This window comes from Tilletiopsis washingtonensis, assembly GCF_003144115.1.
Source record: "Tilletiopsis washingtonensis strain MCA 4186 unplaced genomic scaffold FA09scaffold_26, whole genome shotgun sequence".
NCBI classification, from domain to species: Eukaryota; Fungi; Basidiomycota; class Exobasidiomycetes; order Entylomatales; genus Tilletiopsis; species Tilletiopsis washingtonensis.
Genome location: NW_020312023.1, coordinates 253,487 through 274,945, shown reverse-complemented (window position 1 = coordinate 274,945; position 21,459 = coordinate 253,487). Strand labels below are relative to the sequence as shown.

At 67.4% G+C, this 21,459-nt stretch overlaps 9 protein-coding genes across 9 annotated transcripts; 4 read left to right on the top strand and 5 right to left on the bottom strand.

Moving 5' to 3' along the window:
• Positions 1-39: 39 nt before the first annotated feature.
• FA09DRAFT_341656 (hypothetical protein) lies at positions 40-2,507 on the top strand (the record flags this gene model as incomplete). The annotated part of the gene is made up of 7 exons (XM_025744478.1): positions 40-202; positions 271-890; positions 959-1,160; positions 1,219-2,048; positions 2,103-2,175; positions 2,233-2,365; positions 2,429-2,507. The coding sequence occupies 7 exons, from the start codon at positions 40-42 to the stop codon at positions 2,505-2,507; spliced, it is 2,100 nt and encodes a 699-aa protein (XP_025595216.1).
• Positions 2,478-4,025, bottom strand: FA09DRAFT_332590 (Formyltransferase). Its single transcript, XM_025743519.1, has one exon. It carries the CDS (start codon positions 3,979-3,981, stop codon positions 2,572-2,574), a length of 1,410 nt encoding a protein of 469 aa, XP_025595215.1. The 5' UTR covers positions 3,982-4,025; the 3' UTR covers positions 2,478-2,571.
• Positions 4,026-4,218: 193 nt separating this feature from the next.
• On the top strand, positions 4,219-7,120 carry FA09DRAFT_332587 (MATE efflux family protein). Its single transcript, XM_025743518.1, has 7 exons — positions 4,219-4,510; positions 4,567-5,334; positions 5,395-5,448; positions 5,497-5,551; positions 5,604-5,818; positions 5,872-5,963; positions 6,847-7,120. Exons 1-7 carry the CDS (start codon positions 4,238-4,240, stop codon positions 7,088-7,090), a joined length of 1,701 nt encoding a protein of 566 aa, XP_025595214.1. The 5' UTR covers positions 4,219-4,237; the 3' UTR covers positions 7,091-7,120.
• Positions 7,081-9,408, bottom strand: FA09DRAFT_332586 (hypothetical protein; the record flags this gene model as incomplete). The annotated part of the gene is made up of 7 exons (XM_025743517.1): positions 7,081-7,282; positions 7,348-7,368; positions 7,420-7,501; positions 7,567-7,890; positions 7,949-8,137; positions 8,194-8,213; positions 8,267-9,408. Coding segments are annotated over 7 exons (1,924 nt in total), but the record flags the coding sequence as incomplete, so codon positions are not given.
• A 234-nt stretch (positions 9,409-9,642) lies between these two features.
• Positions 9,643-10,956, top strand: FA09DRAFT_363343 (hypothetical protein). Its single transcript, XM_025745577.1, has 3 exons — positions 9,643-10,133; positions 10,185-10,477; positions 10,547-10,956. Exons 1-3 carry the CDS (start codon positions 9,704-9,706, stop codon positions 10,841-10,843), a joined length of 1,020 nt encoding a protein of 339 aa, XP_025595212.1. The 5' UTR covers positions 9,643-9,703; the 3' UTR covers positions 10,844-10,956.
• FA09DRAFT_332583 (hypothetical protein) lies at positions 10,921-15,572 on the bottom strand. The gene is made up of 15 exons (XM_025743516.1): positions 15,184-15,572; positions 14,817-14,988; positions 14,526-14,719; positions 14,056-14,472; positions 13,523-14,002; positions 13,455-13,462; positions 13,144-13,395; positions 12,792-13,087; positions 12,154-12,738; positions 11,991-12,100; positions 11,830-11,935; positions 11,591-11,771; positions 11,404-11,538; positions 11,079-11,341; positions 10,921-11,022 (listed from the first exon to the last, which is right to left on the bottom strand). The coding sequence occupies exons 1-15, from the start codon at positions 15,486-15,488 to the stop codon at positions 10,930-10,932; spliced, it is 3,597 nt and encodes a 1,198-aa protein (XP_025595211.1). The 5' UTR covers positions 15,489-15,572; the 3' UTR covers positions 10,921-10,929.
• Positions 15,573-15,687: 115 nt separating this feature from the next.
• On the bottom strand, positions 15,688-16,530 carry FA09DRAFT_332582 (hypothetical protein). Its single transcript, XM_025743515.1, has 3 exons — positions 16,292-16,530; positions 16,175-16,237; positions 15,688-16,120 (listed from the first exon to the last, which is right to left on the bottom strand). Exons 2-3 carry the CDS (start codon positions 16,226-16,228, stop codon positions 15,797-15,799), a joined length of 378 nt encoding a protein of 125 aa, XP_025595210.1. The 5' UTR covers positions 16,229-16,237; positions 16,292-16,530; the 3' UTR covers positions 15,688-15,796.
• A 654-nt stretch (positions 16,531-17,184) lies between these two features.
• Positions 17,185-17,739, top strand: FA09DRAFT_341648 (hypothetical protein; the record flags this gene model as incomplete). Its single annotated transcript, XM_025744477.1, has 4 exons — positions 17,185-17,244; positions 17,328-17,544; positions 17,606-17,664; positions 17,719-17,739. The coding sequence occupies 4 exons, from the start codon at positions 17,185-17,187 to the stop codon at positions 17,737-17,739; spliced, it is 357 nt and encodes a 118-aa protein (XP_025595209.1).
• Positions 17,740-17,762: 23 nt separating this feature from the next.
• Positions 17,763-20,848, bottom strand: FA09DRAFT_323368 (hypothetical protein; the record flags this gene model as incomplete). Its single annotated transcript, XM_025741087.1, has 4 exons — positions 17,763-18,122; positions 18,163-18,697; positions 18,756-20,302; positions 20,442-20,848. The coding sequence occupies 4 exons, from the start codon at positions 20,846-20,848 to the stop codon at positions 18,029-18,031; spliced, it is 2,583 nt and encodes an 860-aa protein (XP_025595208.1). The 3' UTR covers positions 17,763-18,028.
• Positions 20,849-21,459: the final 611 nt, after the last annotated feature.

Sequence of the window (21,459 nt, the reverse complement as noted above, 5' to 3'; positions counted from 1 at the left end):
CCACCCAGCAGCACGCCTCAGATCTCGGCGTCAGGCAGCATGCCCAACTCGGCCGCCGACGCCTCGGCTGCGCACTCTGCGCCTCCGCCCGGGCTCTCCGCCTCTGCGTCCTCCCTATACGCAGGCATCTTCGGGCCCGCCACGCCTTCCTCCAGTGCTGCCGCAGCACCAGCGACGCCGGCACATGCACAGCAATCCTCAGGTATTCCGCCCGCGTGCCCTGGATGTCCCACGCAGAGTTGAGCCTCACGCATGACCCTCTTCCTGAAGATGCCCCTGCCGCGGCGGCGCAGCAGCAGCAGGATGCAGGCAGCAGCAGCGGTCAGGGCGACGGCGCTGGGCCTGTCGCAGCGGCGGGCACGCCGGCGAGCGGCAACTGGTCTGCTTCGCTGCGCTTTGCGCCCCGTGTGCGTCCAAAGCAGACGCCCATCAAGCGCGTCGGCAGCGCTGTCAACCTCGGCGCATCAGCCGCACGGCCCATGTCCGTCGCCAGCGCCTTTGCGGACGCAGCAGACGAAGGCACCGATGTGCATGCTACGCCGTCGGGAAGCGCTCTGGGACGCGCATATACGGCACACGCTCTGAACAGCAAAAGTGCTGCTCCAGCTGCTAGTTCCTCGCAAGAAGCCTCGCCGCCGACTTCGCAGCCACTGCCAGCCAGCACGCTGCCCGCACCCGTGCCCAAAGGCCCAGCCGCCGAGCTGGCGGTGCCGCAGGTGCTGCAAGCGCCGTCGATGGTCATCCCGCAGCATGAGCTTGAGGCAGATGCGGCGCGAGCGGCAGATGCAGCGTATCGGCGAGGAGAGGGAAAGGGCGGCGCGCGGGCAGAGGAGGAAGAGGACGATGATGTGAACGGCTTCAGACAGACCGAGAGGGGCAGGGGCAAGAAGGTGAGGCGCCGGACAGAGCAGCAGCAGCGTGAGGGCATCTCACTGATGCCCGCTCTTGCTCTTGACAGCGGCAAAAGCGCATCGTCGATCCGGCGATGGAGCTGGATGCCGACTACGATCCCCGCACGCCCAATACCTACTCAGACTACATCGTTCTGCGCTCCAGTAGGCGGGCTGCGCGCTTTGCTCGCGAGCGTGCGATGCAGGGCTTGCCGATGGAGGTCGAGGCTGCTGCTGCGTCGGGCGATCGAGAGAGGAATGAACGCTTCGGTGAGTCGCGGACGGGCGCGTTTTGGCAGAGCGAAGCTCACGACGTGTTGCCGCACAGCTCGGTTCGCACCACCGCCAGGGCTGTACCCAGCTGCTGCTCCGCGACCGACGCCATTCGCAGGCATGAACATCGACGACAACGACGACAAGCCGTATCTCTCAATCACTCCGCCCACCTCTCCGCCTCGTCCAGCACCGTCCGCACTCTCGACTCCCGCCTCCGAGTATCCTCCGCCATCGACCGCGGCTCCGCCGAGAGCACTGACGGGCGACGAGGCGTACGCTCTGCGCGTAGCTCGCTCTCAGGCTGCACAAAGCGCTGCAGCTTCGAATAGCGGAGCACCAGAGCGGCCCGCTCTCGAGCGTGCTGCATCTGGACCGCCGCCGCCTGGTCCACCTCCTGGTCCGCCGCCAGGACCTCCGCCGCCACCGCCACCTGGGCTCGCGCTTGCCTCTTCTCCATCTATTGCAGCGCATTCGAGCAGCTCTGGCGACTTTGCAGCTCGCCAGGCTGCGGCAGCTGCGATTGCAGCACGTCTTGGCTCTGCGCAGGCCGCAGGTGCCAGTAGCGCAAACAGTGCGCTGGGCAAGACCGGACTCGTGTGGCAGCCTCCTGCTGCATCAGCCGACGCGGCGCCGCCGAAGCCTCGCGATCAGAAGGGCTTTGCGAAGCGCATGATGGAGGCGCAAGGCTGGGTTGCGGGCCAAGGTCTGGGCGCAGAGGGCAACAAGGGCATTTCGCAGCCGCTGATGGCGGCCAAGGCGAAGGATGGGCAGAGATGGAAGGGCAAGGAGGAGAGCACGAACACTAGCACTGCGGCGAGAGGCATGATCCTGAATCCCGAGGCGGCGGCGGCACGCAAGAAGGAGAGGGAACAGTATGGCGAAGTGAGTGACGCACGCTGCTCGTGCGATGCAGCAAGCTGATCTTGGTGCTGTCAGCCGAGCGTCGTGGTGCTGCTCGAGGACATGATCTCTCCCGAGGACGTCGACGACGATCTGCCTGGTGATGTCGGTCAGTAGTCGCTCTCTCCGCCTCTGCACAGCCATCGCTGACATGCAGCCTTGCTAGGCGACGAATGCGCGAAGCACGGCTTCGTGCAGCGCGTCGCCATCTGGCCCAGCGAGTCGGGCACCAAGGTCCGCATCTTTGTGCTCTTCTCCGGGCATGCGGGCGCTTATAGATGCGTCAAGGAACTCGATGGGTGCGTGCGAGGCGGCTGTGCCTGGCATGGAGCCATCCGCTGACGCCCGCCCACCTCTCACAGGCGCCTCTTCGGCGGCAGGACTGTCCGCGCGCGCTACTACCCTGAAGCAGCCTTCGCGAACGGCGAATACGAGCAGTAGCTGGCCTTCGTTCTGCTCATCGCCCGGCGGCACACGCTTGCATCATGATGCATGATCATGTAATTTATGACTTGGCAGTCACTGCCTCGCCAAAGCGAGCCGGCTTGTAGCCGAGCGTCCGCGAGGCCGAATCCGTCGGCAGAGCAAAGCCGACGGCCCAGCCGAACGCCGACTGCTGTTTCCTGCCCTCCGTCTGGAGCGACGTGATGAGCAGAGCCTGCGTCTCTTCCTCGTGCCCAGCGCCACACTTGACGACGATGCCGTGCTCCGTGATGAGAGCCTCGCCGACTGGCGTCGTCTCCTCGCGCATGACCTTCGGCATCTTGAGATGTGCAGGCCAGGCGGTGAACTCGTGCAGCTGCACTGACTTGCCGCGGAAGACGGTGTGCAGGGGAAAAAGGTAGGAGAACGCTCGTTGCCGCGCTAGCACGTCTGTGACTGAGGCACTCCAGTCGACGAGCGAGTGCTTGCGCTGCAGTTTGGGCGCGACGGAAGAGGGCCCGCTCTGCGGCTGAGCCTCGGCGCTGAGACGAGGCAGATCACCGAGCGTCTGAACGAGCAGGCCTGCTGCAGCATCTGCTAGCACCGCCTTTGTAGAGGTAAAGTCTGCGTCTGTGTCTGTCGTCACGGGCGTCTGGCACAGCAGTCGGCCAGTGTCGAACCTCTCGCCGAGCTCCTGGATGGACACTCCCGTCTGCTGTCGCCGAGCGATGGCCCACTGGATCGGCGCAGCTCCTCGCAGCAGCGGCAGGAGAGAAGGATGCACGTTGAGGCGGTGCCTTTCTGGCCATTGTGCCATCATGGAGGCCGGCAGCAGATGGCCGAACGACGCAGTGAGAAGGAGAGAAGAGGCGCTCGTGGGCGGGACTTCGAAGTCCTGCACACCGCCCGGCGGCAGTACGTGTACTGTCAGGCCGTGCTGCTCGGCTAGCTCGGCGACTGGCCGAGTCGGAAGGATGCGTTTGGCGCGAGTGGAAGGCCGAGGTGCTGGCGGTACGAGCACGGCGATGGAGGAGTACAGCGACGGCGTGGCGATCAGCCGAGCCAGGACCGTCGCAGCAAAGTCGTCGGTGCCGCAGAAGAGCACGTCGTACGGTGCTGGAGCGGCGGCTTCGGCGGCGTGGCTACTCGAAGCGCCAGCCGAAGCGTCTGTGCTGTAGCACTGGGCGCCGCACGGAGGCCGCCCGGAGGAGCCTGTGCGGGCGCGAAGCAAGGCTGGCTGCCGCCGCGAGCTCGCCTCGGCAGCGTCTGCGCGCACGCCTCGCACATCCGCGCCACGGCCGGCGCAGGCATGCGCTGCCGCTGCACTCGTCGATGCTGCGGGCTGGTGCGCAGCACGAGGCGCCTGTGCAGCCGGCGAGCTGCACTGTGCCGCCAGCGGCAGCGAGAGGCGGCCCGTCGCGAGCCTGGCCTTGCTGAGGCGCGTGCGATGCAGCAGCAAGCGCGGCAGGGCCGGCAGTGGCGCAGCGCTCATGGAGTGGCCGTTGTGAGGTGAGCGAGGTGCCAGCTGCGAGTGAGGCGGAGGGTGCTGGAGGTAGATGTGGACGGGAAGCACGAGGCAGAATGCGCCGTGGGCGGTGCGGAGAGGCGCGCCTTGAGCTTGCGGCCGACTTCCGAGGACAAGCGGCGCCTCCACCCGCCGGCGCGACGTCGCGCCGGCACGGCGCGCGCGCCTCTCAGGCGGGCTCGCCGCTTTCCTTCCCACATCCTCCTCCTCTCGCGCCGCGGCCATGTCCTCCGCGCCCTTCCAGCCCCGCGGTGCAGTTTCCGCACACGACCGCGAGCGGCGCCTCTCTGCCGCCTCGTCGGCCAGCACGAGCACCGCCTACAGCGCCGCGCCCGGCGACGTGCGCACGTGGGCACGGCGCAGGCGCGAGGAGGATGCGCTGTCCGAAGGCGACGCAGAGGAGGGCGACGAGGCCGATGAGGCGGCGCCACGGGCAGAGCAGGGCAGTGCGTGGGACCGCATCGCACGCTGGGCAGAGCCGACGCTCGAGGCTGCCGTGAGTGGAGAGACGGCCGGACAGCGGGCATGCCCGATCTGACTGGCGCCGCACAGCCCATCTCGTCGCTCTCGCACGAAGGGCGCTCACATCCGTGGCGGCTCGAGGCCGCGCTGATTCTGCGCTCGACGCTGCCGATCTGGGGCACGCACCTGCTCGAGATGTCCAACAACGCCGCCGGCATCGTCTCGATCGGCCATCTCGGCACCACCGAGCTCGCCGCGGCGGCGCTGAGCAACATGACGGCCAACGTGTCGGGCTTCGCGATGCTGGCCGGCTTCGTCGGCGCACTCGACACGGTGCTGCCGCCCGTCTACTCGTCGAATCCGCGCACGATGGGCATCTGGGCGCAGCGCATGATGCTTCTCATCGGCGTGCTGCTGCTGCCTGTGCTCGCCGTCTGGCTGAATACGGAGCGGCTGCTGCTGCTGCTTGGCCAAGACGCAGAGGTCAGCGCACTGGCGGGGCGGTACCTGCAAATACTCAGTCTCGGCCTGCCAGCTTACGCCGGCTTCGAAATTGCACGGCGCTACCTGCAGGCCGAGGGCTTCTTCTTCGCACCGACGCTCGTGCTGCTCGTCACGACGCCGCTCAACATTGCGCTGCAGATCATCCTCGTGCCGCGCATCGGCTTCATCGGCGCGCCCATCGCCATCGTCGCATTTCTCTGGGCCTCGCTGCTGCTCGGCGCGCTGCAGATCTGCTTCTTCAGCCGCGTCGAGTGGAGCGGCTGGAGCGCTGCTGCGTTCCGCGACCTGGGCCCGCTGGCTCGCATCGGTGCGGCTTCCAGCATCAGCGTCGGCTTAGAGTGGTGGTCCTGGGAAGTGAGTAGCTCAGCCTCGCAGATCTCATGCGTCTCTGCTCATCGCAGCATCCGAGCGCAGATCGTCGCGCTTCTGACGAGCCGCCTCGGCACCTTTGCCTTGGCAGCGCAGTCGGTGAGCACAGCATGCTGAAGCAGAAGACGCTCGCTGACGCCTCTGCAGATCCTACTCACCTCTAGCAATATTTCTTATCAGCTGGCATATGCCCTCAGCACCGGTGAGCAGCTTGACATGCAGCATTTTCCCACGTGCGCTGACCTTCGCTTCAGCCGCTGCTGTGCGCATCGGCAACCTGCTCGGCGCCTCACTGCCGCACGACGCGAAGCGAGCAGCCGAGACGAGTCTCTGGCTCTCGGTCCTCGCTGGCCTCTTCAACTCGCTCGTGTTCATCGCCCTGCGCGACACGTGGGGCTCGTTCTTCACGAGCGACGAGCGCACCGTCGCGCTCGTGCGGGACATTCTGCCGCTGCTCGCGCTCTTCCAGGTGCGTGCGAATCGCGTGCGTCTCGCTGTGCTCTGCTGACGCTTCGGGCGCAGGTCGCAGATGCCATCTGCGGCGTTGCCGGCGGTGTGCTGCGCGGCACGGGGCGCCAGAGCGCATCGGCTGCGCTGAACATGATCGCATACTAGTGAGTCCCTTCTCTTCTCCCTCTCCTCTCCTCGCGGTACGCGTCTGTGGCTCTCGGTCGTAGCAGGGGTATCATTGCACTGCGCGACACGTGGAGCTCCGGAGAAAGGCGCGCAGAGACGCACGGTGACATGCACGAGCTGCTCTAGAGCGCGGCGACGGCGAGCACGGCGGCTCCGACGGCGAGGCCAGCGCCGGCAGCGTTGGCCGAGAGGCCCATGGCGCCGTTCGGCCGACGCGTCGTCGTCGTCGAGGTGGCGTTCTGCGCCGCCGAGCTGAGCGCCGCCGTGGCCTGCGAGATGATGGCCTGGGCGGAGGGTCAGACCTGGCCGAAGGCGATCCCCACGACGGCTCTCACCTGGGCGGAGGCAGTACCAACGGCGCTCACGAGCGCCGGCTCCTGCGCCGCAATCACAGACGAGACGAGGCCGGGGTTGGCGCCGAGATACGAGGCAATGGCCGGGTTCTGCAGCGCGCTCGACGCCTGTGCGAGCACCTGCGACACGTCCTGGCCCGACAGGAGCTGCGCGATCTGCGAGGCGTCGGGCGTCGTCTGCTGGCGCCTGGCGACGGGCGCAGCGGTGGGCTGCGCGTCGAGCGCGACAGCCGAGCCGACGAAGGCAGCAGCGGCGGCGAAGAGGGCGAAGGAGAACTTCATGCTGAATGAGGGTGCGGAAGTGGGAGTGGAGACGCTGCGAGAGAGGAGCGAGATGATGGTCAAGTGTTGACAGGGTAGCGCGCCTCGCTCGGACTATCTCGGCGGCCCGAGGAATGTGGCTTTCCATGCACGTGACGCGCCACGCCGCTTCCGCGCCTCTCCTCTCCGCTCTGCTCCCCTCCTCTTTCCTCCTGCGCAGCTTGCTGACATGGCTGCCTCACTCCAGCGTCATTGGCATCCCAATAGGCCTCTTCTTGACGTTCGGCCCGATGCAAGCCGGCCTGCACGGTCTCTGGACGGGCCTCACAATCGCGCTCGCGTTCGGAGCGGCGATGTCCTTGGCGCTGATCAGTCGAACGAATTGGGACGCAGAAGTGGACAAGGCAGCGCGTCTCAGCGGCGAGCAAGCGCCACTTCTCGGGCCAGTCGGCGAGGCAGCTCGGACACGGACAGAGACAGGAGCGGCATGAAGCATTTACATTATTCCAGCAATCCTCCGTCCGTCCTTCCGTCTTGCTACTGCTCCCATGCGGCGCGGGCATATTGCGGATAGAGGTCCTGCGTCGTGAGGGCAGTGTAGTTTTTTGCGTCGCCGTTCGAGTAGACGTGCTCGCTCTGCATGCCGTTCAGCAAGCGCACGACCGAGGAGAGGATGAAGTCGACTGGGAGAGGCGGGCATCAGTCACTGAAGCTCGAGGCAGAGCGCAGGCTCGCAGGCGCAACTCACCGAAGATGACATCGACGAGCGCTGCGGCAGGCTGTCAGCTCGAGCAACTTCAGCACACTGCGAAGCACGTACTGTCAGGCTGTGCCGCCGTGCTGTTGCCCGTCAGCGGCGAGGCGACGTAGTCAGGCTGGCGAGCGTAGGGCAGTGCGACGTGCTGCAGTGGCGAGAGAGGATGAGCTGCTGCTGGCTAAGCCTCCGCTGATTTGAGGGCCCACTCACCTCCGTGTCGTCGCCGTCCGTGCCCATATCGTCCTTGGTGCTGTAGCCCAGCGTTCGCTGCTCATCGGCACGTCGGTCAAGTGCCTCGAGATCAGCCTGTGCTCGCTCGTACTGCTCTCGGCGCCAGTCATTGAAGATGTAGTCGACTTCGCCACGCGCATAGGCGGAGCGGGCCGCCGCAGAAGAAGAGCCCGACTCGCCGCTGCGGCGCGAGTTGGCTTGCGCCGTTGCGTCGCCGTTCAGCTTGCCGATGAGCTGAGAGGCGTACTTGTACGGCACGTCGCGCAGGAAGAGGAAGGCGTCGATGAAGGGCGACACGATGTACTGTGCGGCGCTGTGGTGAGGCGCCGGCCAAGCACGGTCGAACGACGCGCCGGCTCACCTGGTCGTCGTGCGAAAAAGGACCGGCATACACATCGAATCGCTGGCTGCCCGAGTTTGCAAGCACGAGGTTCGGCACGCCCTTTCGCTCAGGGTTGCTCGACGAGATGACCGTCGGAAGCACCTGCTGGCTCAGGAGGCGCAGAAGGCTACTCGGACTGTCTGGTGAGGTGCGGTCGAGGTAGTAGTCCTGGCACAAAGTACTGTCAGCGCAAGCCAGAGTTCGTACTGCCGTCTGGCACTGACTTGTGGAGCGGTGCCGTACACTGCAAGCGACATGAGTCAGCGGCGCTCTACCAATTCACCTGTCATGCCTCACCTTGAGTCAGGTTCCAGTCCTTTGCGACGCGACCCATCGCCGTCGTGATGTGGCGGCCAAGAGGCGTGTCGAGACGCTGCTCCGACAGGCCTGCGTGAAAAGCGTAGTTGCGACGGTTGGCGTCGATGTACGAGCGCGAGAAGGTCGTCTTTGGCGCTACGCCATTGTCGCCTCGCGTCAGATTGGCAGCCAGCCAGCCGATGGTCTCGAGGTACCTGCCGCTCTCGATGCCGACCGCAGCCTGGTCATAGACGACCGTGTCGCGAATGTGCGTGTGGCCGCCAGCGATGAAGATGGGCGTGTCGGGATGCAGCTTGCGGATCGGCGCCAGCACCGTGGGCCACTGGTCCTTGCGCACGGGCATGTGGCCGACGAGCAGGAAGAAGTCGGGCCGCTCCTGGATCGCCTCGCCGAACCACTGCTCCTGCACCATGCGTGCCGGATCCTGCACAGTCAGACCCGCAGCTGCGCCAGTGAAGTTGAAGAGCACGCCGAGCGACGTGACGCGGCGCCCGTGCTTGGTGCGGAACTTGACGAAGCGCTCGCCCATCGGCTCGGTGACGTTGGCACCCGTACCGTGCGGCGCGTAGGTGATGTTGACGTTGCTGCTGAGGTAGCGGCCGTGCTGCTGCGGACGGAAGTTCTGGAACGTGTCGAGCGCGTTGGCGTAGACGTAGAGCTCGTGGTTGCCCGGCGAGAGTGCGTCGTAGCGAACCATGCTGTGGAACTGGTTCGAGACGTGCCCGTCTGGGCCCTGGCCCGCCGGAAAGCCATCGCTGAGGCCCGCGCCGTCGTGCAAGTCGCCCGAGTCGACGAGCAGCAGATCGACGCCGCGGCGGTCGGCCTGGGCGCACATGTGCTGGACGAACGAGGCAAAGTCGCCCCAGTCGCCCGAGTAGTTGGGCTCGGGCTGCGAGGCCTTGAGGTGGCCCTGATACCAGCCGTGGATGTCCGTCGTGGCGAGGATCTGCACGTCGCCCCAGCGCAGCGGGCGCAGCAGACTGGCGCCGCCGCTGGGCTGCGTCGCCATGCGGTCGCTGCGCCGCGCCGGGGCGCCGTGGTCGACGCCGGGGCAGGCCGCAGCGGGGCCGAGCAGCGCCACGGCTGCTGCGGCCAGCTGCGAGATGCCTGACAGTCTCATGTTGCGGTGTGATGGGCGGATGCACACGACACGCCGGCGAGCCCGGCCTTTTGAGCTCGCGGCCGCGGCATCTTGACGCAAGCTCAAGGCGGCGGCCGCTCAGGTGCCGGCGGCTCGTGCGGCGGAGCGGTGCCTGACGGCGGCGGCGGCGCGGCGCTAGCGCTAGCGTCGCGGCTCGGCGGCGCCGGAGATTGAGGTGGACCAAGGCCAATTCGCCGATCCACCTGCACGTGCGCTTCCCACCACCTCCACCCCTCGCCCTGCACCGCAGCCGCTGCACAGAAGCACTGCTCGGCATGCCGGCATCGCCTTCTTCTCATGCGCCCGAGTCCGAGCTCGGCGCTGCAGATGTCGCCGCTGTAGCGCCGTCCGATGCTGCTCCGGCCAAGTCCAGCTCGCCGCCAGCCGCGCCAGCCACGTCCAGCTCGCAGGCACCGCAGTCGCCGCCAGCAGCAGCTGCATCGCAAGGCTCGCCAGCCACGTCTCCTGCGCCGGCAGATGTCACGGTCTCTGCAGCGGCCTCGCCAAAGCAGCCCTCACGCGGCGGCAAGGTGCCGACAGCGCCGCGAGCCATGCGCAAGCAGCAAGGCGCTGCTGGGCCGAGCACTTTGCAAAGCAGCAACGTCACACCTGCACAGAGCGCTGCCGCAGAGCCAGCTGCAGCTCCTGCTGACGGCAATGCCGCAGCGCTTGTGCCCGTCAGCGCTGAGCGGCCGAAGCAGCCATGTGAGTGGCACGCCGCACGCTCTCCCCCACGTCGCTGACTCTGCTGTGCAGCATACCTGAACCGCACACGCCACACGACCGGTGGGCCTGCGCACACCCGTCTGTCGCCCGAAGAGCTCGAGGCAAAGATGGCACGTGCTCGGCTGGCCAACGAGCAGATCATGCGGCGCCGCGAGGCCGTCGACGAGGACACGCGCGCCTACAGCGAGCGCACGAAGAAGGAGGACGAGCGGCGTCAGCAGGAGCGCGCCAGGGAGGAGGAAGCCAAGCGTGAAAAGAAGGCGCGCGAGGAAGAGGAGAGGAAGAATGCGCGAGAGAAGGAGGAGAGAGATCGAGCAAAGCTGGTGAGTGGCCCGAGCACTGCTTGCGAGAGAGCCGACTCGGCCGCTGATCACAGCCCCCTTCTGCTGCAGGCTGCCATTACCTCGGAGCGAGAGGCGAATGCAGCACGCAAGCTCGAGCGCTCCGGACGGCGCGACTGGGACGCCGAGAAGGCCGACGAGCTGTGGAAGACCAACTACAAGGCGTACGCGCATGCCGAGAGCAGCGAGGGCTACGGCTCGGGCGCGCGTGGCAGCGGTCGCGGCAGAGGCGATGGCCGAGGGCGTGGAGCAGACAGAGGCGGCCGAGGACGAGGCCGAGGAGCGGCGCCGCCTCAGGTGCCCGTGCAGCTCGCCAGCAAGACGGAGTTCCCGGCGCTGGGCAAGTAGTCGTCTCGACACACGCAAAAGGCGCCGGGCGAGCAGCAGCAGCGCCGTGGGCGTTTCTCTCTCTCTCTCAATGCGACAGTGAGATCTCATGTCAATGACGGCCATGCGCCTTGCGATGCGAGTGCAGCTGCCTCTGCGTCCATTGCCGTGGGTGCGGCCGAGGATGGCGGCTTCCAGTTCTGTGCAGCCCGCGTCAGCTTCGAGCTAGGCGAAGAGGCACGCGAGCGGGACTCACTACCCTGCGTCCCTCGTCGTACAGGTCCTCCATGACGTCGGCAAGCCGGCCGTCCTTCTCGAACGACTCGTACATGCGGTACAGCCGCAGCGCAGCGTATGCATCCTCGATCGAGTCGTGCCCCTCGAACGCACTGGTGCCCGACTGGATGTCCTGCTTGAGCAGGAACCAGCTGAGGAAGCGCAGCGAGAGCTTGCGCGGATGGCTGGCGCTGTGGTACAGGTCGACGGTGTCGATGACCTGCGCCTCGGGCACGTGGATGTCTGAAGATGACGCACAGAGGTGTCAGCTTCGCAGAATGCTTCGAGCGACCGGCACCACGCACTGATGATGCGGAAGTCCTTCTTCAGCCCGTGCCCGATGAAGATGCAGCCCATGTCGACGAGCAGGCGCAGCTTCTTGTACGCCACCTTGAGCGGCACGAGCGTGTGCTTCGACGTGGCGGGATCAAGGTCGCCCTCTGCGATGCGTGCGTCAGCTGGTGTCCTCGCTGTGAGAGCTCCGCGACTCACGCAAGATGCCGGAGAATTGCGTGAGATAGTCGACGACGGGCTCGCGCGTGTGGATGTGCTCGTCGATGAACGGCTTGCCCTCGTCTGGACCCTCGCCGCGCAGCACTGACACACGCGCCAGCGTGAGGCGGCTCGGGCGGATGACGGAGCGCGTGCCGTCTGACCGCACTTCCAGCTCCTCCTGCGCAGGGCGAACAGATCAGCAAGCTGTCGCGACGTCGGGCACGGCACAGACTGACCATACTCAAGGCCACAAACTCGGCATCAATGGCCACCAGTGTGCCTGGCTTCGGCAGCTCGCTCGCATCGAGAGGTGTGTGCCGGACGCGCGCAGGATCTCGGCTTCTGTGAGAGGCAGATGAGCATCGCCTCGGACGGCGACAGACACATGAGGACACACCTGGCGATCGAGATGTCCTGACATAGGATGCTCGTGTCCGGCTCGGCAGTCAGGTGGCTCAGGTCGAGGACCTCGCAGTCGATGCGCTCGAAGAAGAGCACGGCGGGGATCTGAAGCCAAGGGTCAGCGCAGAGTCAGAGACGAGGCCAGCAGCTCGGCTCACCTTCCACACGCCAGGCATGCCAAGCGCCTCATGCTCGGGTAGCGGCCGGACGAGGAAGTCGTTGAAGAGGTACCACTTGCGTTCTGCGCTGCCTCCGTTGTCCTCGCCCTCCGACGGCTCTTCCGGCACGCGCACGATCGTGCAGAGATGCGGCGCCTCCTTGTCTGCTTGAATCTGCACGACCATGGAGCGGAGCGCGTAGATAGCCGCGTCCGGAAAGGATGCGCGCTCCTCGTTGTCCCAGATGCCTCGTGCCCGCACGTCTTCGCCGTTGACGTCGAGCGCCAGCATCGGCGGCAAGAATGTTCGCCGCAGCTTGCCGCCGGAGGCAGCCGTGGCCGATGCCGACGCGCCAGGACCAACGCCGTCGAGCCAGAAGCCGAGGTGCTCGGCAGTGTGCACCGACGCATTGATGCTGAGCGCCTGCGGCAGCTGCGGCCGCTGCGGCAGCTCTCGCCGACTACGCATCAGCGCCGCCGGCGTGCCGCACGTGCGACAGTGGGACTTCGTCACGGTCTCGCGCACCAGCGAGGCTCGCAGGATGGAAGCAAAGTCCGACGGCGGCGGCGGCTCGTTCGACAAGGCCTGCAAAGAGGCAGTCAGTGTCTGCGCAACGGCAAGCCATCGCCACGTCTTACCTTGCGCGGGTATATCAAGTCGACGACGTGCGAGTTGCTCTCGCGATCTGCGGCGACTCCGCAGGACGAGCACGTCGTGCGTGTGCGCACCGAGTGGCCGAACAGCTTGGAGATAGGGCCCTGCGCTGGACTGAGCACGTTGCTCTGTCCGCCTCGCGAGCTCGCAGCTGCCGACGGCAGGATGGCCTCGAGGCTGATCGTGTCGAGGACGAAGCGGTTGAACGTCTGGATCAGGTTGCTGTACGCCGTGTCCGCGCTCGGCGAGTCCTCCTTGTCCATCAGGCCCAGCGAGGCGGCTAGAGATGCATGCCGCGTCAGCACGATTCCAGCTGCAGGCCCTCTGCGCACTCACCACGCTCTGACGTGCCGAGCGCCTTGAGGAAGTTGGTGGCCTGGCAGTTGGCGCCCTTTGCCGTCTCGAGCATGCGGAAGAGGAAGCCGGCCTCGCAGAGCAGGCAGTTCTCGCGCGAGCAGCCGGGTGCGCCGTCGAGGATGTGCGCCTTGGCGATGCGCCGCAGCGGCCCGAGGTAGTAGAGCGCCTGCAGATGTGCATTGGCGTACGAGTTCTGGATGTGCGTCTCGAGGCCTGAGTATGGCGTCTTATCTGGAGAAGAGAGACGATCAGCTGTGCTTCTGCGTGACGTGGGCTCCGTGACGACGCACTGTAGAAGCTGAGAGCGGCATGAAGCGTCAGATCGGCGTGCTTGCCGACGTCTCTCCTCGACACTCACCCAAAGTCAAAGTCCTCGATGCCGAAGCGGCTGTACTGGATCGTCTTGACGCCGTAGTAGCCCGGCATCGCCTGATCCCTTGCCTCTCCCGGGCTGAGCGGCGCCTCCGTCGCGTCATCCTCGATGCCGTTCGTGCCGCGCTTCATGGCCTCCTTCTCCTTCTCACTGCGGAACATCGGCACGCCAATACGCCTCCGCTCCTCGGGCGCACGAGAGCCAGAGAGACCAGCGGCCTTCATCGCGTTGCCGGCGCTGGCGCCGCCAGGACCTGCTCCACGAATGAGGCCACGCTTGCCGCGAAGATGCCGCGGCAGCGGCGCGTAAGAGACGCCTTCGACGGTGCGCATCGAGGAGAGCACCGTCGGGTCGATCTTACGCGGCGGATTGAACAGAGGCGAGGCGTCGGAGCAGTAGTGCTCGTATGGAATGGAAGAGAGCAGCGGCGAGGAGAAGTAGGGCATGCCGATGCTGGACAACGGGCTGCAGTGCGTGCGTCAGCGATGTACACACGCCGGTCGGACGAGCATACGCACGTGTCTGTGCTCCAGTTCACCGGCGCAGGCAGCTCGGGCACGTCAGGTGCCTCTGGCGCGCTGGCATGGAACGGAGTGAAGCGCAAGCCCGAGTTGGCAGCGTCGGGCGCGGACGACCACAGTCGCACCGAGCCGTCGGCCTCGCCGAACGCGATGTAGTCGGCCGACGGCGAGAAGGCCAGCGACGTGAGATAGCTCGACGTGTTGACCTGGCAGAACTGCCCTTCGCCAGGGTTGTTCACGTCGACGATCTGGAACTGGCCGCCGGGCGAGGCGACGACGACTGTCGTGCTGAGCTTGGGATGGATCGCCAGCAGCGCAGGACCGCCAGGCGCCGAAAAGGGAATGGGCACGAGAGCGCGCATGTTGCGCACGTCGTGCACCTTGACGTGCGGCTCGGGCACAGGATGTCCCAGGCTGCAGATGCCGTTCAGTGCGAGCTCCGGCAGAGTCTCGCGAGCACAACTCACCGCACAGTCCAGCCAGCGCTCCACAAGAGATTCCCATCGCCCTGCAGATCTATGAGGCCGCCCGGATGCGCATGCAGACGGTGCTCGACGTTGAGCGAGCGTGGATCGCGCAGCTGGATGTGGCCCGTCGTCGTGCCGCAGGCAACTAGCCGCGAGGTGCGCCGCACGTGGAGCAGAGGCGCGTCCGACGATGCCTGCGGGCCAGCGTGTCAGCTTGCCCTGGAGCCGCACTGTACTCGTGGAAGCTGCTCGCCATCTAGCATCTGTTCCGCGCCAGCCCGCGACACTCACCTTCCTGACCACGCCGCCGACGCTGGCGTTCAGCACGATGACGCTGTCCTCCTCCCGTGCGCCCTGGCCTTGCGGCCCCTGTGCTGCGTTCGAGCCGCATGCGATGATGTCGGACGACGACGAGAGGGGCGAGAAGGAGATGGACGAGAGCGAGAGCGTCGGGTGTGACGAGCTGCGAGAGGCGGGCGCTTGAGCACGGCGCACGAGCTGGACAGGCGGCCGACTGCGCCCTTCGAGGCGAGGCTACAGCTCTCGCAGGCCAGCTGGGCCGGCGCCGCTCAAACCAGCGCACGAGAGCAGGCACAGGCGAGCCGGCCTGCCGCCTCGTCGGCGCTGCGCTGCCTGCCTCTCCTCACGGGCCACTCACGCGATGCTGCAGCCCCACCTCGCCACGCCCCTCCGGTTGCCGGCGCGCACGCCTCGCTCGCCCACAGTAAAGACGTGGCGCTCGTCGGCGATGATGCCACGCACGCTCTCAGGGCGCGCACGGCTGCCGTGTGCGAGGCAGCTGGTGTAGCGCGCCAGGTGCGGGCCGTAGTGCGCGCCGAGCTGGCCGAGCGACGTGCCGGAGAAGAGCAGATCGGAGTAGGGGTCGAAGAGCAGCGAGGAGATGGGAATGCCGAGCGACGAGTTGGAGAGGAGCAGGTGCGACTGCTCGCTCCAGTGCGACATGCTGATGGCGCCGGCAGCTGTCTGGGGTGAGAAGCGACGGCCCGCGCGCTGGCTGACTGCGAGACAGGAGTAGAGTGGTGGTCGGAAAGCAGGTCGCGCGCGTGCATCGCGCGCGCCGCCGCGGCGACGTCAGATGCGAGCGCTCCGCCTTCGCGCGTCGCGCGCCGCTCGTCCAGGTCGTCGTCGAGACATCTCATGTGCACAGCGAAGCCACTTCAATTGCGAAAGAGAAGGGAGACACAGGAGTAGATGTAGGAGAGGAGGAGGAGAAGGCAAGAGAGGGAGACGAGAAGCCGACGAAAGACGTGCTACTGGTGGTTCGTCACCGTCATGGAATGAATGCCCGAGTACGACGTCGTGTTCTGGTGGTTGACCGTGACGTGCTTGCGCTGCTTGCCACCGCGAACACGGCGGCGAGCCTTGCGCTTTGCGAGCGTTGCTGCTGGCGCCGGCTGCTGCGGACGCTGGTACGGCGTCGGACGCTGCGGCTGTGCGTGCTGCGGCGTCGGACGCTGCGGCTGTGCGTGCTGCGGCGTCGGACGCTGCGGCTGTGCGTGCGCGGCGTCATCGAGCCATGCCGGGCGGGCAGGAAGGGGCTGCTGGAAGCGGCGACGATCGAGAGCCATGTCTGTCTGCGGGCAGCGTCAGTGTCAACAAGACAAGTTGCAGCGTGCATTCTGACTCACAGCGTGGCGGGCAGGAAGGGCGCGCTGCTGGAAGTGGCGACGATCGGGAGCCATGATGTCTGACTGCGGGCAGCGTCAGTGTCAATAAGACAAGCTGCAGCGTGCCTTCTGACTCACAGCGCGCGAGAGAGAGAGGGAGAGAAGGTCCTAAGCGTTGGCAGAGAGAGGAAGAGGAAGAGATGAGATGAGGGGGGCTCTTCGCTCTCGGAGCGGGGCGCTCTTATGTAGGCGACGTCGATGCGTGCGACGCAAGCGCCGCCGCCGCCGCCGCGCTGCCTGAGCGCTGCAGCAGCGCTTGCGTGGCACGTCGGCGCTCAGCAGCAGCACGCAGCGCTGCTGCTGAGCGCCGACGTCGATGCGTGCGACGCAAGCGCCGCCGCCGCCGCCGCGCTGCCTGAGCGCTGCAGCAGCGCTTGCGTCGCACGTCGGCGCTCAGCACCGCCAGCAGCGAGCGCTGCAGCAGCGCGCTTGATGAGTCATGGCGCAGGTGCAGTGTGGGTTGAGGGTGCTGCAAGGGGTACGGCAGGGTGCGCCGAGCGGCGAGAGATGCGCGATGGTGGATGGATGGGATGCCTGATGAGGAAGAGGATGCCTGATGAGGAAGAGAGGCTGCGCCGCGGCGGCGTTGCACGGCGACGAGGCGCGCGCGGCGCGCCAGATCGGGCAGCCGCACGCGTCGATCTGGCAGGTGGAGGCGCGCCGCGTTGGAGCGCGCGCTCGCACCACCACCACCCCGCCGCGCCCTCTCCTTCTCCTCCTCCTCCTCCTCCTTCTCCTCCGCCGCCGCCGCCGCCGCTCTCTCTCGCCATCGAACGTCACTCAACCTCAACGGCCGCACGTTGCTGCGCACACTAGCGACTGCGCCGCAGCGCCGCAATCTGCGCTGCTCTCGCCTCTGCGGCTGCGCCCTGCCGCCTGCGTCGCCGCTTCAGCTCCGCACCCGCAGCGGCACCACGCAGACGGCCGCGGCCGCCGCCCGAGCGCCGTCGTCGTCGGCATCGCGCGTCAGCATGGTGTGCGCCAAGTGCGAGAAGAAGGGCCTGGCCCGCGCTGCTGCACCCGACCCGTTCGTGCGTCGCTGTGCCTGCATGCTGTACAGCCGAGTGAGGTGCACCGCCTGGCCGGCGTCCTGCTCACGCGTGCCGCCTCGCAGCGCAACCGCAACGCGCAGGGCACCCTCGTCGCCTCGGGCTCCAAGGTCGGCGTCGCCTCGACGGGCCCGGCGCGCCCCGGCGCCTCGACGTCCGTCGGCAAGGCGCCGGGCACGACGAACAAGCTGCTCAGCGCAAAGGGCCGCTACGCACCCACGGCGCTCAAGTGCAAGACGTGCGGCAGCAACACGCAGCAGGACCGCGCCACGTACTGCCAGTGTGGGTGCAGCCAGAGACGGCTGGACGAGGCGTGAGGCGTGAGGCTGACGGCGCTGCACAGCATGCGCCTACAAGCGCGGCATCTGCGCCATCTGCGGCAAGATGGTCATGGACACCAAGGTGCGTCGCGGCGAGGCGCTCCACCCGTGCCGGCTCCCTCACCGCCGCTCGCAGATGCACAAGATGTCGTCGTGAGAGCCTGAAGATTCGCTCTTTGCAAGTCCAAGTCATGCATTCTGTGACACAGAACGGCGGCGAGAACGGACAGGTCCGCAGCGAGGCAGGGAGAGGGCTGGAGCGGAGACGGCGGGGCTGCTAGGGTGACAGAGAGAGGCACGGCGCGCGAGACAGAGAGTCGCTGCGGCAGAGAGGCGAGCAGCCTGCGCTGTCGCATCGACGGCGAGAAGGAGCCACGCTCAGGGCTCCGAGTGGTGGTTGTGCCGAGTCGATGTCGCTGGCGGTCCGCCAGCCTGCGGGTTGCGCTTCACCTGCTGCAGAAAGCCGGCCAGGCGAGCGAGATCGACGCCCATGCGGTCAGACTCGATGGCCGTGACGAGGTCGTCGAGGATCTGAGCACGAGCATGAGCAGCAGGCCTGCGCCCGTCGTCGAGCACACTCACATCCTCCACGTGGTCCTCGGGCACGTTGCAGCACATGGCCACGACCTTGCGGCACTGGCGCTGCTTGACGACGCTCTCGCCGTCGAGGCTGCCGATGCGCTCCTCGAGGCTGGCCGTGCTCTTCTCGTAGTAGCTCTTGAGCCAGCGCAGGCGCACGAGCTGCTCCTGCTCGTCCTTCGGCTCGCCGTCGAACGGCCAGCCAGAGGCGTCAGCCTGGTCCAGCTGCATCTCCTCGTCGAGGCTCGTGCGTGCCAGTGCGTCGCGCTCCTGGGCATGAGCATCGATGGCGCCAGACGGAGCAGGCGTGCCCCAGCCCATCTCGGCGTACAGCATGCGCCACAAGTTGTTGGTGCGCATGCCCGTCTCTTCGCGCACAGCAGCGTCGCGCTGCGCCTCGGCAGCCCGACGACGGCGAGCGCCGAGCTCGCGTGTTGCCGCCTGCAGGTGTGCTCGGACGACTTCCAGTGCCGCAGTCTTCTCCTGCAGCTCGTGAGCAGACAGCTCCGCCAGGTCGGCAAGCACCGTGCTCATCTCTGTGGCCAGACATCGTCAGTGACGCCGCGCAAAGACAGCGCACGGCGCAGCACTCACGCTGCTGCACGTCTGCGCTCTTCTGCACTGGCGCCGGCGGCACGCTCTTGAGCGCAGCGACGGCGTCGGCCGGGCGCTCCTTGGCCAGCTCCGACGTCTCCTCGCCCGCCTCGCCCTCGATGCCCCAGTCGCGAGGCCGAATGCCCAGCTGGTTGGCAATGTCTTTGCGAGCGCCGACTTCGAGAAGCATGCGTACCATGCTGCCATTGCCGCCGCGGGCGACGATGCCGAGTGCCGTCTCGCCGTCCTCGTCTTGCGCATCGACGAGAGAGGCGTAGCGTCCGCCTTCGACGCGGGTGAGGTGGTCCAGCACGCAAGCGAGGTAGTAGCGCGCAGAGGCCGCACGCTTCGGAAGCGCGCATATGAGCGCGATGTGGTGCAGGATCGTGCGCCGGCGGAAGTCGCGAGTGTGCAGCGTCGCACCCAGCAGATGCAGCAGCGCAGGGAAGACCGATGCCTCGTAGGCATTCGTCACGAGCACTGCTCGCTGCAGTGCCGTCTCGCCGGCGTGGTTGCCGGCATGCACGTCGGCCCCTCGCGGCGGAGCCTGCGAGAGGAGCAGCTCGACGAGCGGCAGACGAGCCAGCGCTGCTGCCCAGTGCAATGCAGTGTGGCCATGGTCGTCGATGACGACGTCTGCCGAGGCCTCGGGCAGCTCGCCGAGGAGCATCTCCAGCGCCTGCGATCCGGCTGGCACCGTCTGGCCGTCGACGAACAGCTCGGTCATGAGCTCGCGAGCGCGACGCTCGGGCTCCGAGTCGGACACGACGTGAGGCCGCGAGGCAAAGCGGCTGCCGTTGCCTAGGCCCGAGCTGTCTGGCGGACCAGGCCGCACGCGGCTCACGGGCCTGGCTCCACGCAGCGATGCCGACGGCGAGAAGCGGCCGAGCTGGTTGAGGTCCTTGACGGGCGACGGGCCTTGCGTGGACAGAGGTGCCTCGGCTGCGCTGCCGTCGTCGACGAGCTGCTTGGCGCGCTTGGCATCAGGCCCAGCGCGAGAGGGCGAGTCGTCGCGCGAGACGCTCGGAGCACGCCGCTTGTTGCTGCTGCCGTTGCTGGGCTGCGTCGGCGGCATGTGGCTGGTGTAGCCGGTGAGGTCCGGCAGCTGCACGCCGGCCGGCGTGTAGCCGTGGCTGGCGAAGGCCTCGAGTGCTGCCCTCGAGCGCGCATCAGTGCCGGCAGGCACGCCGGCCGGCACGACGTCGGATCGCGATGGGCTCATGTCGCTCATCGGTGGTGCACCCGGCGCCGGCGGACGCAGACTGAGGAAGCGTGGGCCTTGTGAAGGTGCACCGCCAGTGCCAGGTCCGAGCGGCGCCGGCGGCGAGCCGGCAGGCACAGGGCCTGGAGTAGAGGCCTTGGCTGCCAGCTGTGCGGCGCCCGGACCAGTGCGGTAGTACATGCTGGCAGCAGGTGCGTTGGGGTTCGGCCGGCGGCGCGGGCCGGCGAGCGGCACCTGCGCCGTCGGATCAAGCTCGAGCAGCGGCAGCAGGAAGTGCGTCACGTTGAACTGAGCGCTGAGAGCCTGGGCACGCGCGAGCGGAATCCTGAGAGCAAGTGTAAGCGTCGTGCGAGCCGAGACGCGCCAGCCCGCGCCCAACCCCACAGGTGCCGCTCCGACGCAAGCCAGACGCACGGGCACGCCGACGCTGCATGCTAGTCGTAGCAGCGCATCTTTCTACTCACCATGTGCCCTGGTACTTGCCGTACCCGCCCTGCACCTTCTCGTGCTCGCCCGTGAGGATCTCGCGCTCGAGGATCTTCGTGCGGCGCGCCTTTTCGACGCCGGCGATCTTGAGGATCTGCGTGGCGTTGAGGAAGCCGTCGGCACGGCGGCGCATGCAGGCGATGCCGCGCACGGTGAGCTCGTAGACGGGCACGTTGCTGTACGTCGCCAGGTACACGGTGGCGGCCGGGCGTGCCGGCGGCGAGGCGACGTCGGCGGACGGCGGCGGCGCAGCGTGCGGGTGGCTCGGCGGCGCAGCGTGCGGGTGGCCCGGCGGCGCAGCGAGCGGCGCCGAGGGGTGCGGCGGGCCGCGATGCTGCGCCGCGGACGAGGACGAGGCGTAGGATGCGCCGGGATAGCCCTGCATCGGCGGCAGCGGCGCGGCCGCGTAGCGAGGCGACGGCGCAAAGGCCGAGCCGGGCGGCCCGGAGACGGGCACGCCGGCGCCGCTGCCGCCGCCGCTGCCGGGCGTGCGTGCCGGCGCGGGATACATGGCGCGCATGGCGAGCGTGAGGTGTGAGAGTGGGCGAGGCTGCCGAGGGTGAGCAGAGGCGGAGCAGGCGTGGTGAGGAGCGGGAAGCAGGGAGCGAGGCGAAGCGCCGCCGCGCCCGCCCGCGCCGGCCGCCGAGCAGCGCCCGACCTCGACGCGCACCCGGCGCAGCGCTGCCGCGACGCGTGGCCGAGACCGACACCGACGCGTCTCGCCGCAGCCGCCAGGCCCGCCTTCCCGCCGCAGGCCAGCGGCGAGCAGCCCGCAGAGCACGCACACGCCATGGTGCCGTCACATCAGGTGGAGCAGCGAGGGCATGGAGACGATGCATTCGCCGAAGCGGCAGAAGCTGCACACAAGGTGCCTCAACACTCAGCGCAAGCCGGCTAGTACATGGGGCGGCATCCGGCCGTCGAGCAGCCCTGGACATCGACAGGCGCTTGACAGGCTGCTGTGAAGCAGCTGGCGAGACGGAGCGGGACGTGGCA

Bases quoted from the DNA above. Each gene is read 5' to 3' on its own strand.
- FA09DRAFT_332590 (XM_025743519.1), bottom strand. From the start codon at position 3,981: ATGAGCGCTGCGCCACTGCCGGCCCTGCCGCGCTTGCTGCTGCATCGC.
- FA09DRAFT_332587 (XM_025743518.1), top strand. From the start codon at position 4,238: ATGTCCTCCGCGCCCTTCCAGCCCCGCGGTGCAGTTTCCGCACACGAC. The intron at 5,335-5,394 runs GTGAGTAGCTCA...ATCCGAGCGCAG, and splicing joins TAGAGTGGTGGTCCTGGGAA to ATCGTCGCGCTTCTGACGAG. The intron at 5,819-5,871 runs GTGCGTGCGAAT...CTTCGGGCGCAG, and splicing joins CGCTGCTCGCGCTCTTCCAG to GTCGCAGATGCCATCTGCGG.
- FA09DRAFT_363343 (XM_025745577.1), top strand. From the start codon at position 9,704: ATGCCGGCATCGCCTTCTTCTCATGCGCCCGAGTCCGAGCTCGGCGCT. The intron at 10,134-10,184 runs GTGAGTGGCACG...TCTGCTGTGCAG, and splicing joins TGAGCGGCCGAAGCAGCCAT to CATACCTGAACCGCACACGC. The intron at 10,478-10,546 runs GTGAGTGGCCCG...CTTCTGCTGCAG, and splicing joins AGAGAGATCGAGCAAAGCTG to GCTGCCATTACCTCGGAGCG.
- FA09DRAFT_332583 (XM_025743516.1), bottom strand. From the start codon at position 15,488: ATGTCGCACTGGAGCGAGCAGTCGCACCTGCTCCTCTCCAACTCGTCG. The intron at 14,989-15,183 runs GTGAGTGGCCCG...CGCCTCTCGCAG, and splicing joins AGGTGGGGCTGCAGCATCGC to CTCGTCACACCCGACGCTCT. The intron at 11,936-11,990 runs GTGTGTCCTCAT...TGCCTCTCACAG, and splicing joins CAGGACATCTCGATCGCCAG to AAGCCGAGATCCTGCGCGCG.
- FA09DRAFT_332582 (XM_025743515.1), bottom strand. From the start codon at position 16,228: ATGGCTCCCGATCGTCGCCACTTCCAGCAGCGCGCCCTTCCTGCCCGC. The intron at 16,121-16,174 runs GTGAGTCAGAAT...CGCTGCCCGCAG, and splicing joins CCCTTCCTGCCCGCCACGCT to ACAGACATGGCTCTCGATCG.